The 19,234-nt window shown below is 36.8% G+C and overlaps 1 protein-coding gene across 1 annotated transcript in view; it reads left to right on the top strand.

Moving 5' to 3' along the window:
• The window catches only part of LOC148953789 (glycine receptor subunit alpha-2-like), a 222,983-nt gene extending 207,816 nt beyond the window's left edge, over positions 1 to 15,167 (top strand). The window contains exon 10 of the mRNA XM_089085900.1: positions 14,066 to 15,167. Within this exon, the coding sequence (XP_088942026.1) occupies positions 14,066 to 14,248 (183 nt within the window). The 3' untranslated portion in view covers positions 14,249 to 15,167. The remainder of the gene's footprint in view (positions 1 to 14,065) is intronic.
• The last annotated feature ends 4,067 nt before the right edge of the window (positions 15,168 to 19,234 follow it).

Below are 19,234 nucleotides of genomic sequence, written 5' to 3' on the forward strand. Positions count from 1 at the left end.
GTGATTGGAAGGCAACTAACACCCCTTCCACGCCCACTATTTCCCCAAACACATCCAATAAAAATTTTCAGATAGCCATTTTCTTCAGCGTACTTGATTTCCAGATAGAAATTATGTTTTTGAGGAGGACACTCCCCCCACAGCCCTCAGGGTTGTAAGTTATGCCCTGGGGGAAATAAGGTTCTTATAGAAGGCTTTGTAGTAGAAAGTTCAAAAAGGGCTCATTCGATTAGAAATTGGAATGGCTAGTGCCGTTTTTAATAGTCGAATGTGATTGGAAGGCAACAAACACCCCATCCACGTCCACTATTTCCACAAACACATCCAATAAAAATTTTCAGATAGCCATTTTCTTCAGCGTACTTGATTTCCAGATAGAAATTATGTTTTTGAGGAGGACACTCTCCCCACAGCCCTCAGTTTTGTGAGTAATACCTTGTGGTAAATAAGGTTCTTATAGAAGACTTTGTCGTAGAAAGGTCAAAAAGGCCTCAATCGAGTGGATATTGGAATGTATAGTGCAGTGTTTTATATTAGAATTTGTTTGTTATGCACCAAAAAACCCTTCCACCCCCACAAATTCCCCAAACAAAACCAATAAAAATTTTCAGATAGCCATTTTCTTCAGTGTGCTTGATTTCCAGATAGAAATTATGTTTTTGAGGAGGACACTCCCCCCACAGCCCTCAGGGTTGTAAGTTATGCCCTGGGGGAAATAAGGTTCTTATAGAAGGCTTTGTCGTAGAAATTTCAAAAAGGGCTCATTCGATTGGAAATTGGAATGGCTAGTGCCGTGTTTAATAGTCGAATGTGATTGGAAGGCAACAAACACCCCATCCACGCCCACTATTTCCCCAAACACATCCAATAAAATTTTTCAGATAGACATTTTCTTCAGCGTACTTGATTTTCAGATAGAAATTATGTTTTTGAGGAGGACACTCCCCCCACAGCCCTCAGGGTTGTAAGTTATACCCTGGGGGAAATAAGGTTCTTATAGAAGGCTTTGTCATAGAAATTTCAAAAAGAGCTCATTCGATTGTATATTGGAATGGCTAGTGCCGTTTTTAATAGTCGAATGTGATTGGTAGGCAACTAACACCCCATCCACGTCCACTATTTCCCCAAACACATCCAATAAAAATGTTCAGATAGCCATTTTCTTCACAGTACTTGATTTCCAGATAGAAATTATGTTTTTGAGGAGGACACTCCCCCCACAGCCCTCATGGTTGTAAGTTATGCCTGGGGGTAAATAATGGTCTTATCGTAGTCATTGTCGTATAAATTTCATAATTGGATCTGTATTGTTTTTAGTGAAAGGGAGATTTAAGATATCTATATACGTATTATATTTTAAGTGAACTCCACAACCTTCCAAGCGACCATTTTAACAAAAAAACAAAAATAAAAATGTTCCAATAGCACATTAAATAAGCGTACTTTATATCAATGTATTCATACTGAGATTTAGGAGTACAATCCCCCCACAGCCCTCAGGGGTGGGAGTTCTGCCCTGGGGGAAATAAGGTTCTTATAGAAGGATTTTTCGTAGAAATTTCAAAAAGGGCTCATTCGATTGGAAATTGGAATGGCTAGTGCCGTGTTTAATAGTCGAATGTGATTGGAAGGCAACTAACACCCCTTCCACGCCCACTATTTCCCCAAACACATCCAATAAAATTGTTCAGATAGCCATTTTCTTCGGCGTACTTGATTTTCAGATATAAATTATGTTTTTGAGGAGGACACTCCCCCCACAGCCCTCAGGGTTGTAAGTTATACCCTGGGGGAAATAAGGTTCTTATAGAAGACTTTGTCATAGAAATTTCAAAAATGGCTCATTCGATTGGATATTGGAATGGCTAGTGCCGTTTTTAATAGTCGAATGTGATTGGAAGGCAACTAAAACCCCATCCACGCCCACAAATTACACAAAAACATCCAATAAAAATTTTCAGATAGCAATTTTCTTCAGCGTACTTGATTTCCAGATATAAATTATGTTTTTGAGGAGGACACTCCCCCCACAGCCCTCATGGTTGTAAGTTATGCCCTGGGGGAAATAAGTTTCTTATAGAAGGCTTTGTAGTAGAAAGTTCAAAAAGGGCTCATTCGATTGGATATTGGAATGGCTAGTGCCGTTTTTAATAGTAGAATGTGATTGGAAGGCAACTAACACCCCATCCACGCCCACTATTTCCCCAAACACATCCAATAAAAATTTTCAGATAGCCATTATCTTCAGCGTACTTGATTTCCAGATAGAAATTATGTTTTTGAGCAGGACACTCCCCCCACAGCCCTCAGGGTTGTAAGTTATGCCCTGGGGGAAATAAGGTTCTTATAGAAGGCTTTGTCGTAGAAAGTTCAAAAAGGGCTCTTTCGATTGGAAATTGGAATGGCTAGTGCCGTTTTTAATAGTCAAATGTGATTGGAAGGCAACAAACACCCCTTCCACGCCCACTATTTCCCCAAACACATCCAATAAAAATTTTCAGATAGCCATTTTCTTCAGTGTGCTTGATTTCCAGATAGAAATTATGTTTTTGAGGAGGACACTCTCCCCACAGCCCTCAGGGTTGTAAGTTATGCCCTGGGGGAAATAAGGTTCTTATAGAAGGCTTTGTCGTAGAAATTTCAAAAATGGCTCATTCGATTGGATATTGGAATGGCTAGTGCCGTTTTTAATAGTCGAATGTGATTGGAATGCAACTAACACCCCTTCCACGACCACTATTTCCTCAAACACATCCAATAAAAATGTTCAGATAGCCATTATCTTCAGCGTACTTGATTTCCAGATAGAAATTATGTTTTTGAGCAGGACACTCCCCCCACAGCCCTCATGGTTGCAAGTTATGCCTTGGGGGAAATAAGGTTCTTATAGAAGGATTTGTCGTAGAAAGTTCAAAAAGGGCTCATTCGATTTGAAATTGGAATGGCTAGTGCCGTGTTTAATAGTAGAATGTTACTTGAATGCAACTAAAACCCCGTACACCCCCACAAATTACCCATAAACATCAAATAAAATTTTTCAGATAGCCATTTTATTAAGTGTGCTTTATTTTCAGATAGAAATTATGTTTTTGAGCAGGACACTCCCCCCCCAGCCCTCAGGGTTGTAAGTTATGCCCTGGGGGAAATAAGGTTCTTATAGAAGGCTTTGTCGTAGAAATTTCAAAAATGCCTCATTCGATTGTAAATTGGAATGGCTAGTGCCGTGTTTAATAGTGGAATGTGATTGGTACGAAACTAACACCCCGTCCACGCACACTTTTTCCACAGTACCATCCAATAAAAATTTTCAGATAGAAATTATCTTCGGCTTAGTTGATTTTCAGATATAACTTATGTTTTTGTGGAGTACACTCCCCCCACAGTCCACATGGTGGTGAGTTATGCCATGGGGGACATAAGGTTCTTATAGAAGGCTTTGTCGTAGAAAGTTCAAAAAGGGCTCATTCGATTGGAAATTGGAATGGCTAGTGCCGTTTTTAATAGTCGAATGTGATTGGAAGGCAACAAACACCCCTTCCACGCCCACAAATTACCCAAACACATCCAATAAAAATTTTCAGAGAGAAAGTTTCTTAAGCGTACTTGATTTCCATAGATTAATTAATATTTGGATCATGTAACTCTCCCCACAGCCCTAATGGTTTTACGTACTCACCTGGGGGAAATAGTTTTCTTCTCTAATGCTTTTAAAAAGACATATCAAAAATGCCTCATTCGATTGTAACGTAAACTGACTCGGGAAGTGTTTAGTATTCGGCTGTGTTTGGAAGGCAACTAACACACCTTCCACGCCCACTATTTCCCAAAACACATCCAAGAAAAATTTTCAGATAGCCATTTTCTTCAGCGTACTTGATTTCCAGATAGAAATTATGTTTTTGAGGAGGACACTCCCCCCACAGCCCTCAGGGTTGTAAGTTATGCCCTGGGGGAAATAAGGTTCTTATAGAAGGCTTTGTCATAGAAATTTCAAAAAGGGCTCATTCGATTTGATATTGGAATGGCTAGTGCAGTGTTTAATAGTCGAATGTGATTGGAATGCAACTAACACCCCATACACGCCAACAATTTCCCCAAAAACATCCAAAAAAATTTTTCAGATAGCCATTTTCTTCAGCGTACTTGATTTCAAGATAGAAATTATGTTATTGAGCAGGAAACTCCCCCCACAGCCCTCATGGTTGTAAGTAATGCCCTGGGTGAAATAAGGTTCTTATAGAAGGATTTGTATTAGAAAGTTCAAAAAGCGCTCTTTCGATTAGAAATTGGAATGGCTAGTGCCGTTTTTAATAGTCGAATGTGAATGGAAGGCAACTAACACCCCGTCCACGTCCACTATTTCCCCAAAAACCTCCAATAAAAATTTTCAGATAGCCATTTTCTTAAGCGTACTTGATTTCCAGATATAAATTATGTTTTTGAGCAGGAAACTCCCCCCACAGCCCTCATGGTTGTAAGTTATGCCCTGGGGGAAATAAGGTTCTTATAGAAGGATTTGTAGTAGAAAGTTCAAAAAGGGCTCATTCGATTTGAAATTGGAATGGCTAGTGCCGTTTTTAATAGTCGAATGTGATTGGAAGGCAACAAAAACCCCTTCCACGTCCACAATTTACACAAACACATCCAATAAAAATTTTCAGATATCCATTATCTTCAGCGTACTTGCTATCAAGATAGAAATTATGTTTTTGAGCAGGACCCTCCCCCCACAGCCCTCAGGGTTGTAAGTTATGCCCTGGGGGAAATAAGGTTCTTATAGAAGGCTTTGTCATAGAAATTTCAAAGATGGCTCATTCGATTGGATATTGGAATGGCTAGTGCCGTTTTTAATAGTCGAATGTGATTGGAAGGCAACTAACACCCCATCCACCTCCACTAATTCCCCAAACACAACCAATAAAAATTTTCAAATAGCAATTTTCTTCAGCGTACTTGATTTCCAGATAGAAATTATGTTTTTGAGCAGGAAACTCCCCCCACAGCCCTCAGGGTTGTAAGTTATGCCCTGGGGGAAATAAGGTTCTTATAGAAGGCTTTGTCGTAGAAATTTCAAAAAGGGCTCATTCGATTGGAAATTGGAATGGCTAGTGCCGTTTTTAATAGTCGAATGTGATTGGAAGGCAACTAACACCCCTTCCACGCCCACTATTTACCCCAACACATCCAATAAAAAATTTCAGATAGCCATTTTCTTCAGCGTACTTGATTTCCAGATAGAAATTATGTTTTTGAGGAGGACACTCCCCCACAGCCCTCAGGGTTGTAAGTTATGCCCTGGGGGAAATAAGGTTCTTATAGAAGGCTTTGTCGTAGAAAGTTCAAAAAGGGCTCATTCGATTGGAAATTGGAATGGCTAGTGCCGTTTTTAATATTCGAATGTGATTGGAAGGCAACAAACACCCCATCCACGACCACTATTTACCCAAACACATCCAATAAAATTGTTAAGATAGACATTTTCTTAAGCGTACTTGATTTCCAGATAGAAATTATGTTTTTGAGGAGGACACTCCCCCCACAGCCCTCAGGGTTGTAAGTTATGCCCTGGGGGAAATAAGGTTCTTATAGAAGGCTTTGTCGTAGAAAGTTCAAAAAGGGCTCATTCGATTGGAAATTGGAATGGCTAGTGCCGTTTTCAATAGTAGAATGTGATTGGAATGCAACAAACACCCCTTCCACGTCCACTATTTCCCCAAACACATCCAATAAAATTTTTCAGATAGCCATTTTCTTCAGCGTACTTGATTTCCAGATATAAATTATGTTTTTGAGGAGGACACTCCCCCCAGAGCCCTCAGGGGTGTAAGTTATGCCCTGGGGGAAATAAGGTTCTTATAGAAGGATTTGTAGTAGAAAGTTCAAAAAGGGCTCATTCGATTTGAAATTGGAATGGCTAGTGCCGTTTTTAATAGTCGAATGAGATTGGAAGGCAACAAACACCCCTTCCACGCCCACTAGTTCCTCACAAACCTCCAATAACAATTTTCAAAGAGCAATGTTCTTAGTCGTACTTGATTTCAAGATAGAAATTATGTTTTTGAGCAGGACAATCCCCCCACAGCCCTCAGGGTTGCGAGTTATGCCTTGGGGGAAATAAGGTTCTTATAGAAGGCTTTGTCGGAGAAATTTCAAAAAGGGCTCATTCGATTGGAAATTGGAATGGCTAGTGCCGTTTTCAATAGTCGAATGTGATTGGAAGGCAACTAACACCCCTTCCACGCGCACTATTTCCACAAAAACATCCAATAACAATTTTCAGATAGCCATTTTCTTCAGCGTACTTGATTTCCAGATAGAAATTATGTTTTTGAGGAGGAAACTCCCCCCACAGTCCTCAGGGTTGCGAGTTATGCCTTGGGGGAAATAAGGTTCTTATAGAAGGTTTTGTCGTAGAAATTTCAAAAAGGGCTCATTCGATTAGAAATTGGAATGGCTAGTGCCGTTTTTAATAGTCGAATGTGATTGGAAGGCAACTAACGCCCAATCCACGTCCATAATTTCCCCAAACACATCCAATAAAAATGTTTAGATAGCCATTTTGTTCAACGTAGTTGATTTCAAGATAGAAATTATGTTTTTGAGCAGGACACTCCCCCCACAGCCCTCAGGGTTGTAAGTTATGCCCTGGGGGAAATAAGTTTCTTATAGAAGGCTTTGTCTTAGAAAGTTCAAAAAGGGCTCATTCGATTGGAAATTGGAATGGCTAGTGCCGTTTTTAATAGTCGAATGTGATTGGAAGGCAACTAACACCCCTTCCACGCCCACTATTTACCCAAAAACATCCAATAAAAATTTTCAGATAGCCATTTTCTTCAGCGTACTTGATTTCCAGATAGAAATTATGTTTTTGAGGAGGACACTCCCCCCACAGCCCTCAGGGTTGTAAGTGATGCCCTGGGGGAAATAATGTTTTTATAGAAGGTTTTGTCGTAGAAATTTCAAAAAGGGCTCTTTCGATTGGAAATTGGAATGACTAGTGCCGTGTTTAATAGTTGAAGGTGATTGGAAGGCAACTAACACCCCGTCCACGTCCACTATGTACCCAAAAACATCCAATAAAATTGTTCAGATAGCCATTTTCTTAGGCGTACTTGATTTCCAGATAGAAATTATGTTTTTGAGCAGGACACTCCCCCCACAGCCCTCATGGTTGTAAGTTATGCCCTGGGGGAAATAAGGTTCTTATAGAAGGCTTTGTCGTAGAAAGTTCAAAAAGGGCTCATTCGATTGGAAATTGGAATGGCTAGTGCCGTTTTTAATAGTAGAATGTGATTGGAAGGCAACTAAAACCCCATCCACGCCCACTAATTACCCAAAAACATCCAATAAAATTGTTCAGAGAGCCATTTTCTTCAGCGTACTTGATTTCCAGATAGAAATTATGTTTTTGAGGAGGAAACTCCCCCCACAGCCCTCAGGGTTGTAAGTTATGCCCTGGGGGAAATAAGGTTCTTATAGAAGGCTTTGTCATAGAAATTTCAAAGATGGCTCATTCGATTGGATATTGGAATGGCTAGTGCCGTTTTTAATAGTCGACTGTGATTGGAAGGCAACTAACACCCCATACACGCCCACAATTTACCCAAAAACATCCAAAAAAATTTTTCAGATAGCCATTTTCTTCAGCGTACTTGATTTCCAGATATAAATTATGTTTTTGAGGAGGACACTCCCCCCACAGCCCTCATGGTTGTAAGTTATGCCCTGGGGGAAATAAGGTTCTTATAGAAGGTTTTGTAGTAGAAAGTTCAAAAAGGGCTCATTCGATTAGAAATTGGAATGGCTAGTGCCGTTTTTAATAGTCGAATGTGATTGGAAGGCAACTAACACCCCTTCCACGCCCACTATTTCCCCAAACACATCCAATAAAAATTTTCAGATAGCCATTTTCTTCAGCGTACTTGATTTCCAGATAGAAATTATGTTTTTGTGGAGGACACTCCCCCCCCAGTCCTCAGGGTTGGCAGTTATGCCCTGGGGGAACTAAGGTTCTTATAGAAGGATTTGTAGTAGAAAGTTCAAAAATGGCTCATTCGATTGGAAATTGGAATGGCTAGTGCCGTTTTTAATAGTCGAATGTGATTGGAAGGGAACTAACACCCCTTCCACGTCCACTATTTCCCCAAACACATCCAATAAAATTTTTCAGATAGCCATTTTCTTCGGCGTACTTGATTTTCAGATAGAAATTATGTTTTTGAGCAGGACACTCCCCCCACAGCCCTCAGGGTTGTAAGTTATGCCCTGGGGGAACTAAGGTTCTTATAGAAGGATTTGTAGTAGAAAGTTCAAAAAGGGCTCATTCGATTGGAAATTGGAATGGCTAGTGCCGTTTTTAATAGTCGAATGTGATTGGAAGGCAACTAACACCCCTTCCACGCCCACTATTTCCCAAAACACAACCAATAAAAATTTTAAGATAGCCATTTTATTCAGCGTACTTGATTTTAAGATAGAAATTATGTTTTTGAGGAGGAAACTCCCCCCACAGCCCTCAGGGTTGTAAGTTACGCCCTGGGGGAAATAAGGTTCTTATAGAAGGCTTTGTCGTAGAAATTTCAAAAAGGGCTCATTCGATTGGAAATTGGAATGGCTAGTGCCGTTTTTAATAGTCGAATGTGATTGGAAGGCAACTAACACCCCTTCCACGCCCACTATTTCCCCAAACACATCCAATAAAAATTTTCAGATAGCCATTTTCTTCAGCGTACTTGATTTCCAGATAGAAATTATGTTTTTGAGGAGGACACTCCCCCCACAGCCCTCAGGGTTGTAAGTTATGCCCTGGGGGAAATAAGGTTCTTATAGAAGGCTTTGTCGTAGAAAGTTCAAAAAGGGCTCATTCGATTGGAAATTGGAATGGCTAGTGCCGTTTTTAATAGTCGAATGTGATTTGAAGGCAACTAACACCCCATCCACGCCCACTATTTCCCCAAAAACATCCAATAAAAATTTTCAAACAGCAATTTTCTTCGGCGTACTTGATTTCCAGATAGAAATTATGTTTTTGAGGAGGACACTCTCCCCACAGCCCTCAGGGTTGTAAGTTATGCCCTGGGGGAAATAAGGTTTTTATAGAAGGCTTTGTCGTAGAAATTTCAAAAATGGCTCATTCGATTGTAAATTGGAATGGCTAGTGCCGTTTTTAATAGTCGAATGTGATTGGTATGCAACTAACACCCCTTCCACGAGCACAATATCCCCAAACACAACCAATAAAAATGTTCAGATAGAAATTTTCTTCGGCGTACTTGATTTCCAGATAGAAATTATGTTTTTGAGGAGGACACTCCCCCCACAGCCCTCAGGGTTGTAAGTTATGCCCTGGGGGAAATAAGGTTCTTATAGAAGGCTTTGTCGTAGAAAGTTCAAAAAGGGCTCAATCGATTAGAAATTCAAAGGGCTAGTGCCCTTTTTAACTATCAGTTGAAAAAAATGGTTTTCTTTTTATTTGATTTTTGATCATTTTTTTAAATAATGCTGGGAAATCCGGTGCATCCTTCATAGCAATGTCCCTTCCCTCATGAAAACTCCCTCCATGGAAAAATACTCCCACGTACCCCCCGACCCAACCCCCACTACCAGAAGAAATTCCCCCCGGAAAACGTCTGTATATTTCCCAATAACCAATACTATAGTAAACATTGGGCAAAGTTAATAACTTGCAGCCCTCCCCCGGGGACTGTGGGGAATTAATCATCCTCAAAGACATAGTTATTATATTTTCGACCATGCTGAACAAAATGGCTATCCCAAAATTATGATCGGGTGACTTTGGGGAAAAAATGAGCGTGAGAGGGGGCCTAGTTGCCCTCCTTTTTTGTCACTTAAATAGGGCACTAGAACTTTTGTCTTTTATTAAGGTTTTTTAATCACTAGAACTTTTTCATTAAGGTTCTATGACCTTTAGAGGGTGTTAACCCTTTTTTCGAAAGTATGGCAAATTCTCTCAGGCACGTAACTTTCGATGGGTACTTTGACTTTTATATTTGAAATCAGCATAAAATCTGATTCTTTTAATATATGTATTGATATAAAATCCCGTATTTTGGAGTTTCGGTTACTATTGAGCCGGGTTGCTCCTTATTTACAGTTCGTTACCATGAGATGTTTAATAACATCAGAATAGCCAAAGCCATGGAAACTGATTTTTAAATGAAAACTAAACTTGTATTTAAAAAGGAATTAAAGTTACAATTTCTTATCACCTTTTTTTGAATGTTGGAAATCCCCAGCGGGATTATTGAGTGTAAAATCGAACAAGGACAGTATTTCCTCAAATCGAAAATCGTGCTTGCTCTGTGTTTTAGCTTTTCAATTACTTGAAAGCATTACTGATTAAAAAGACGATAATACTAAAAAGGATTCCTCTTCTATTGAGGATGAATATAGGAAAGATAAGAAGCTAAGGATTATATCTTTCTTCGAGTGAGAGGATAATTATTGAAAGACAATAATAAATGAGCAGCCCATAGGCTAAATTAATTAACATCGTTAAATATACAGCCAAGAAAAATGAAAAATAAAATACCAGCTTGAAATTAAAAGAAGTTTAGAACAGTTGAAGATATAAATCAAAACAGCCTTTTTTTTTTACATGTATCAATCATCTGAATGTGGCAACAAGTGTTAATTTTGAACCAAGACTTTGATTATGTTTTCAGAGAGAGATTAGTAATAACTTAGTTAATATTTATGCAGGAGTTAAGGAGGCCCTAGACGGACAATCATTTTTATTAAAAATTTTAGTCAATCGATTGACGTGTATTTACTTCAACCTTCAGTCACGACGAAAGCTAATGTAACACACAGCTTTTGATCAAAATTATTGAGTAATTCAAACTCTCCATCAATCAACGCTTGACTCAAGCGTCAAGGTTCCTAGACGGTCAATCATGCTTGAGTCAACCAATTGACGGAAGGTTTTTATCAAAATGATTGACCGTCTAGGGCCTCCATTACAAAACTAAAAACCTAAACTATAATATGATAACGGCATTTAAAAGACTCAGGTATTGACTACACAAACCCTAAAGACCTGTTCTGAATAAAAAATTTTAGACCGATTCCATATTTTTATTAAAACTGATGCTTATTTAAATCTTTATACTTTTTAGATTTCTAGACGTATATGGACTCATTATCAAGACACATAACTAGTTTTAATTCCATACTTAAATTACTAGACTAAAACACTAAACTTATTTAAATTACTAGATAACTATTTAAATTTCAAGACTGGATATTTTTCCAATTTAAGATTTCCAATTTTAAATTTAAGATTAACAACCACTTGGTGCGGTATCGTCTGTATAGCCCATTGACTGGCCCTGGGCTCAATCATGTAGCAACAGTTAAAACCCAAAAGGCACCAAGGGCAATATGCTATTGAATGAAAAAATAAATTATTAATAGCTATAAATAATATATCAATTTTAATATTAATAACAAAATATTGCTAACAGAAAATATTAGTAAAAACAAAAGAAATTTCGTATCCTTTTTTAATACGAAACAGTATAATAACTTAACCCAATCCTCAGGAATGCTCTCATAACATATGAACTCAAACAAAGAAGTGGATGAATTGCACAAACGCAAAAACTTGGGCTTGTGTAAAAAAAAAAAAAAAAAAAAAAAAAAAAAGTTAGCCCAGGATAAAAGTAAGTTTCGATGGTGATATCGCAAAGAAACACAGTCTTGTAAGAAATGCTTATGGTTATGGCAAGGATTGCGGTATATGGTTTACGGTGCAAGGGCCAAGAAATAGAGAGATTACTTATAAAATATGTACGCGGTAATGGCAAGGATTAGGGTATGTAATTTACGGTGCAAAGACCGAGAAAAAGAGACATTACTTGTAAAATATGTTTATAGTAATGGCAAGAATTAGGGTATATGCTTTATGGTGCAAGAACAGAGAAACGGAGGGACCAACTCATAAAATTTTGAGATACAAAAATATCAAAACTTTCCGTTTTTTTATACTGGCTTAAAATACATGTAGAAAAACTAATCAGGTTTTGAGCAACAAGTGTTTTTAAACGTCCATCTTGTGCCAAGCAATAAACAAGTCGCCCCTGAGTGGGGCAGGAAGATGTCACAAGTGAGAATTAAAAAACATAAGAGTTCATAAGCAAAACTTAAAAAATATAAGATGTAAGAAGTTAGAATAAAAAAAACATAAGAGGTCAAAAGCGAAACATAAAAAAATATAAGATGTCAGAAGTTAGAATTAAAAAAAAAATAATAGGTCATAAGCAAGACTTAAAAAAATATAAGAGGTCAGAAGTGAGAATTAAAAAAAAAATAATAGGTCATAAGCAAGACTTAAAAAAATATAAGAGGTCAGAAGTGAGAATTAAGAAAAAACATAAGAGGTCATAAGACAGACTTGAAAAAATATAAGAAAGGTCAGAAGAGAGGTCAGAAGTGAGAATAAAAAAAAACATAAGAGGTCATAAGCGACACCTAAAAAAATATAAAAGTTCAAAAATGAGAATTAAAAAAAAAACATAAGAGGTCATAAGCGAGACTTTAAAAAATATAAGAGTTCAGAAGTGTGAAATAAAAAAAACATAAGAGGTCATAAGAGAGACTTAAAAAATGTAAGAGGTTAGAAATGAGATTTTAAAAAACATAAGAGGTCATAAGCGAGACTTAAAAAATATAAGAGGCAAGAAGTGAGAATTTAAAAAAACATAAGAGGTCATAAGTGAGAATAAAAAACTTCATAAGTGAGAATAAAAAGGTCATAAGTGAGAATAAAGTTGTTCTTAGGAGGGATTAAAAAGTGGAGCTTCAAATTGATAATGGTGGAGAACAAGCAGGCGTAGGTGTATCGACTTTGGGTTGCTTTTTGCCGTAAAAGGATCATTAGTGTTAGTTGCTTATTTTTTTACATGCCATCCTCTCCCTGATACCCGTCGAATATGGAGCCAGAACAGGAGGAATCCTAATTGAAAAACTAGCATATGCGGATGATATCGACCTGCTGTCCACTACCGCCCAAGAACTCCAGAGTCAGGCTGACTACATCTCCCAAGCAACGCAGCCGTTTGGTATGCAAATTATCGCAAACAAGACCAAAATCACGGTCACATCACGACAGGAGATAACAACCCCCCCTTGATAGTAATAGATGGTGAACAAGTGGAAACAGAGGATAAGTTCCTTTACCTCGGCAGTATTTTGATGATTGACAACTGCCACACTGTCGACACTAAACGCCGCCTCGGTCTTGCCAGCTCTAGCTTCAAAAGACTATCAAAGATCTCGAAATCTAGCCACCTTTCGAACCATCTGAAAATGCATCTATTCAACAGTCTGATCATACCCATTGCTTTTTATGGGTGTGAAACTTGGACACTAAAAGCTGAAACGAGTGCAACCTCCTTGCGCTCGAAATGAGATGTCTGTGCCGGATAGCCAAGATCAGATATACTGACCATGTCACAAACGAAGAAGTCCGAAGAAGGCAGAAGTCGCAAGACACTATCCTGAACAAAATCCGAAAACAGCAGCTGCGCTGGTTCGGCCATGTAAAGCGAATGAATCCCGAATGCCTGCCCAAGATCGCGCTTGAAGGGAAAACTGAAGAACTTCGACCACGGGAAAGACCGCGCAAAAGGTGGATAGATAACTTTGACCGGCAAGGCATTGCCCAATTATCCCGAACTGCACTTGAAAGAACAGCATATCGAGCCCTAGTTCATCAGATTCTGGAAGGTGTGGCCCCAAGACGTCCCGTGAGGATATATGGGACTTAAGTAGTAAGTAAGTTAGCTTTTTTTTTTTTTTTATTTGAACGTTCAACCTAAGCTCAACCATACTAATTTTTACTTTTGAAGAACAAAACTTTTTGAATTTATTAGGTAGACAACATAGGCCTGGAGTAAGACAAAGAATTGATAAAAATGATTAAACGTCCCACGTGTAACTGCCTAACTGATAATAATGGCTGACAATGCAACTGACTAACTTGATAATAAAAGCTTTCACTAATGCGATAACCAAAACTTTGTCTATTTTCTCTTTATTCTAGGAGAATGCACGGATGCTGACCGGCCAGCCTCCAAGACCTCCTGGCCCAACACCAGCTCAAATAGCACGAATGCGAGCATTAAACGTCGATCGCTTTTCTAGATACTTTTTCCCACTCTCGTTCTTTTTTCTAAATCTTACTTATTGGCTTGTGTTTTTGCCGTTATCCATGTATAGTTACTGAACTTATGTTTGGTCACAGTGTTAATACATGTTACAAATATCGTTCGAGCATATCTAAAAGACTTAACTCTCTTAAGAATTGATTACCTCTCTTTTTGACACACTGAACCATAGCAAAGGTAATATACAGTAGCGAAAAGTCCTATACTCTCTATTGAAAATTTTTGACACAGATCTAAAACCACACAAGATTCATGACCTCGCCTTCGCGCACGCGCAATGACGAATGTTACCGATGGAAAACCAAGTATCAACTGAAACTATGGCTCTGATGTATATGCTCAGAGCATATTACGCACTAATTACGCGCTATGAAATGTATGTCATGTTTGAAAAAAGATTTCGCTACTGGTATATGCATTGAACTTACTAGAGTTGGTTAAGACCCCTTTAAAAATATGAAGCTTTGAATAAATAGGGGTCAAGAATGAGCATGGGTAGTGTAGTCGGTTTATTAGGGGAAAGTTTCGAGTTCCACAGTTTTTCTTTATTAACGAGGTACTTGGTAATCGACGAGTTACTGTCAAGGAGGCTAAAACGTAACTTCATATCAGAGGTTTTATCAGTTTTTTTGTTGATTTTTTTTACTTTTTCTTTCTTCCATAAAATCTTTTTTGTCTTTCAGTCAAATTAAACAACAAAAAATTAAAAAAAATCGTAATATACAAAGTAAAAATATAAAACATACAAGAAATATAAACAAATAGAATATGGTGAGGCTAATGAGGATTTTAAATACTCCTTATTTAGAATGGATTATCTCCCCCACCTAATCATTCGATATGTTGAACCTCTTACTGAAATTGATTAAAAATCCCGCTAGAACTGAAACCGAACTCGTTGATTTGTTGTGGGAAATAGTCCAGTTGCCTATTATATCACCGAACTTTGCCGAGGTACTCGGTAACCAATAAGGTCTGCTGTCGAGGCTGAAACCCAACTTTATATTTTAGATTTTTTTTTTTTTTTTTTTTTTTTTTTTTTTTTTTTTTTTTTTTAGTTACTGATCTTATATGGGTTATAGTGTCAATATATGTTACAATCCTTTCAGGGCATGTTGAAAAAAACCCTTTAAGTTGAAACCAAGCTAGTCAGTTTGATATGGGAAATTTCCAACTCCAATGTTTTATTTTCTTACCAAGTGCCAAATGAGGTACTCAGTAACCAATGAGGTACTACAAACAAGTCCTTACTTTAGACCTTATTTCCTCTGAGCCGTCAGTAGCGCACAGGACGTCGACAAAGTCTCTCCTCTCGCCCTGAAGCAGTGCTGCAGTGATCACTTCTTCTCTTTCAGGCAATATTGAGGTCTCAGCCGTCCTCAGTTCTCAATCAAAAGTTTACCGCAAGGCTTAAACCAATAAGGCTTAAAGATAACTTTACATTCTAGGGCGTTATTAGTTTTTTGTTTGTTTGTAGTTTACATTTTTTTACTTACTTTTTTTTAAATCTACGTTTTTCCTGCCAAATTAAAGAATAAAATATTGAATATGAGATTTTTATTGCCGCTTATTTTTAAGTAAAATAGAGATAGCGCCATAGATTTTTGTTTTGTATGTAAATTGATTGTGAAGTTTATAGTTGGAAACATTATGGATATTCTTGGGAAGAATATGTGTTTCATTTGTAGAGATAAAGAACAATTTACAGGTATACTTTAGTTTTGAAGTAGAAAATATAATTGTTTATGTAATTTTTCCTTAAAAAAGCTTGGCTCACAAATGTCACAAACATTTGTTTGCATAAGACAGTCTGAGACGAGACTATATCAAAATGTCGTTTGACACTATTTTGTGCTGAAAAAACTACGATTGTTATTTAAGTGAGCTGAGCAAATAATCCTAGATAGCCAATCAAATTAGAAGCATGGATGACATCAATGTGAATTACATACCTCAAAATTTCAGTAGTCTGCTGTCACGCGTTGTTTCAGAATATGGTATAAGATGACAATTTTCGCTGTTAAAGTACTTAGTCAGTAATGGCAAAAAATTGTGAGATAGCCAATCCATTTAAAAGCATCAAAAAATCTTGTACAATATCTTCAATATTCTGCTGTCTACTGTCACCTTCTGGTCCAGAATATGGTAAAAGATCACCATTATTGCTCTTAAAGGGCTTAGTTAGCACTGGTCAAAAATATACTGTTTTGTCCTGGGGAACTGGATGGATGATTAGGGTCTAGACCTTGTTCAATTGCTAATTTATTTCAGTTAATAAAGTTGGAAGAAAGTTTTTTTTTTTTTTTTTTTTTTTTAGCCAATTTATTACCGTAACGCATTATAAAGGTCTAAAGTAGAATTAGCCAAAAATTTTGAGATAGCCAATCCATTGAAAAGTATCAAAAAGTTGTGCAAAATATATTTAAATTCTAGTAATCTGCTGTCAAGACCTGGTTCAGAAATATGATGTAAAACGAAATTTTTTTATACAAAGGGCTAAAATAGTATTGGTCAAAAATTTTGAGATAGCCAATCCATTTAAAAGCATCAAAAAGTTGTGCAGAACATATTGAAATTCCAGTAATCTGCTGTCAAGACCTGGTTCAGAAATATAATGTAAAATGAAAACAAAATTTATACAAAGGGCTAAAATAGCATTAGTCAAAAATTTCGGGATAGCCAATCCATTGAAAAGCATCAAAAAGTTGTGCAAATATCTTGATATTCCAGTAATCTGTTGTCACAACCTGGTTCAGAAAAATGGTCTAAAACGGAAATTTTTGATACAAAGGGCTACATTAGGATTCGTCAAAAATTATTAGATAGCCAATCAATTTTGGAGTATCAAAAAGTTATGTAAAGTAAACAGAAATTCAGTAATCTGCAAAGTGGTGTCAATTCACAAAAAGGTATGAGTGGCAAGCGGAAAGGATAAATGTATTTATGAAAACATAGGAGGGAAAATTTGTCGTTTCTTCAGTTTCTCAATAAAATAAGATATTTTTCGCTGAAAATAGCCCCTAACGAATTGATTTTTCAAGATACAGGGGGTGAGGTTGGGAGGAGTGAAAAAAATCTCCCTAAATTGTAATTCTGTCAAAATGAGCGACTACTTAGCAGAATCTTGACCTTGTCTAAAATTTACAAGCTGTAATTCAGTTGCTATTTGTGACTCTTCACTAATGTGTAGTCACTAATTTCATGCAATATGTACATAAGACTTTATCATATGTAATCAGTAAGTTACCGTAATATGTAAGTTTACTACATTTTTGCACTTTTGATAAGCTCCTGATTTTATTAAATTTCTAGCATTCTTCTTTTTTTTATTTTAGCGTTTTCTATATTTTTTATCCTTTTCATCACAGACTCCAAGGAGAAGCAGAATAAATACATTTCACCTGTGCAATTTATTGTTTTTTGAATAGTACTAGTGTCTTCTAGCAAAAACAAAAGAGGAAATTGTGACTTTTCGGTAATATGCAATCACTCGTTTTACATAATATGTACATAAATCTATATCATACGAAGTCAGTAAGTAAACGTAATATGTAATTTACTCATTTTTTTCAGTTTTGATAAGCTCCTAATTTTCTAGCATTCTTCTTTTTTGTTTTAGCGTTTTCTATATTTATCATCCTTTTCATCACAGACTCCAAGGAGAAGCAGAATAAATACATTGTACCTGTGAATTTTTTTTTAATAGTACTATTGTATTCTAGCAAAAAAAAAATAGGAAATTGTGAATTTTCGGGAATATGTAATAACTCGTTTTACATAATATGTACATAAATCTATATCATACGAAGTCAGTAAGTAAACGTAATATGTAATTTACTCATTTTTTTCAGTTTTGATAAGCTCCTAATTTTCTAGCATTCTTCTTTTTTATTTTAGCGTTTTCTATATTTATTATCCTTTTCATCACAGACTCCAAGGAGAAGCAGAATAAATACATTTTACCTGTGAATTTTTTTTTAATATTACTATTTTCTTTTAGCAAAAACAAAATAGGAAATTGTGACTTTTCGGGAATATGTAATCACTCGTTTTACATAATATTTACATAAATCTATATCATACGAAGTCAGTAAGTAAACGTAATATGTAATTTACTCATTTTTTTCAGTTTTGATAAGCTCCTAATTTTCTAGCCTTCTTCTTTTTTATTAAACAAAAAATCGCGAAGAAAGGAAACGAGGACAATTAACAGCCAGTGAAAAAATTGAAAAATTATGCAAATATTTCGGTCAAGACCTCCGCTTGACCGTCCTCAGTGCAGAATAAAACTGATAAAAATATAAAAACCAAACCTTAAAATAAAAACACGAAACTAAAATTGGACGACCCTTTCCTAGTAACGGTGAAAGGGTAACTGAATAAAAAACACAAGTCTACATGGCATTTCAGACTTTCATTTTGCGTAAAGCACTTTTAAAGGCTGTTCGCTTTCCAGTTTGATTGTTATCGGAGACTCTATTCAATTGCACAATATAACTTTGTGGATGTATGTAAAAACGATCAGAATTAATAATTTTTTCATAAATGGGACTTAGAAAAATTTCTCCAGTGTCTCTATTGAGAGCTACCTTTTGGTGAATGTGCTTTTTTATTTCAACTGCCTCCCTGAAAACTTGCGTGAGACCTTTGACGGGGGCAACGATAGAGGCCTCGTCAAACAAAATGAAATGGTGTGGATTCTCGTACACATGTTGCGCCAAGGCGGAATCAAAAACCTCAGGCCTTTGGCGTAACCTCATTGCCTTGTCAATTGAGGACTTGTGCTCAGATAACCTCTCCCCCAATTGCTGTTGGGTTCTACCAACATAAAAACAGCCACAAGAACAAGGAATTCTATAAACACCACTACCCAGAATGGGGCTGGTTTTATCTTTGCCGTTGTTAAAAAAGTTCTGTGTAATATTTGAATTTTTAAAGGCGACGCTAAGTTTATGTTTTTTAAGGATTCTTTTCAATTTGTCACTCAATTTTGGAATGTAGGGTAGAACACTTTTACTCCACAAATGTATAAATTATTTTACCCT

The sequence above is a fragment of the Artemia sp. Qi Xiang Cuo genome, chromosome 3 (assembly GCF_049724085.1).
Source record: "Artemia sp. Qi Xiang Cuo chromosome 3, ASM4972408v1, whole genome shotgun sequence".
Classification (NCBI taxonomy): domain Eukaryota; kingdom Metazoa; phylum Arthropoda; class Branchiopoda; order Anostraca; family Artemiidae; genus Artemia; species Artemia sp. Qi Xiang Cuo.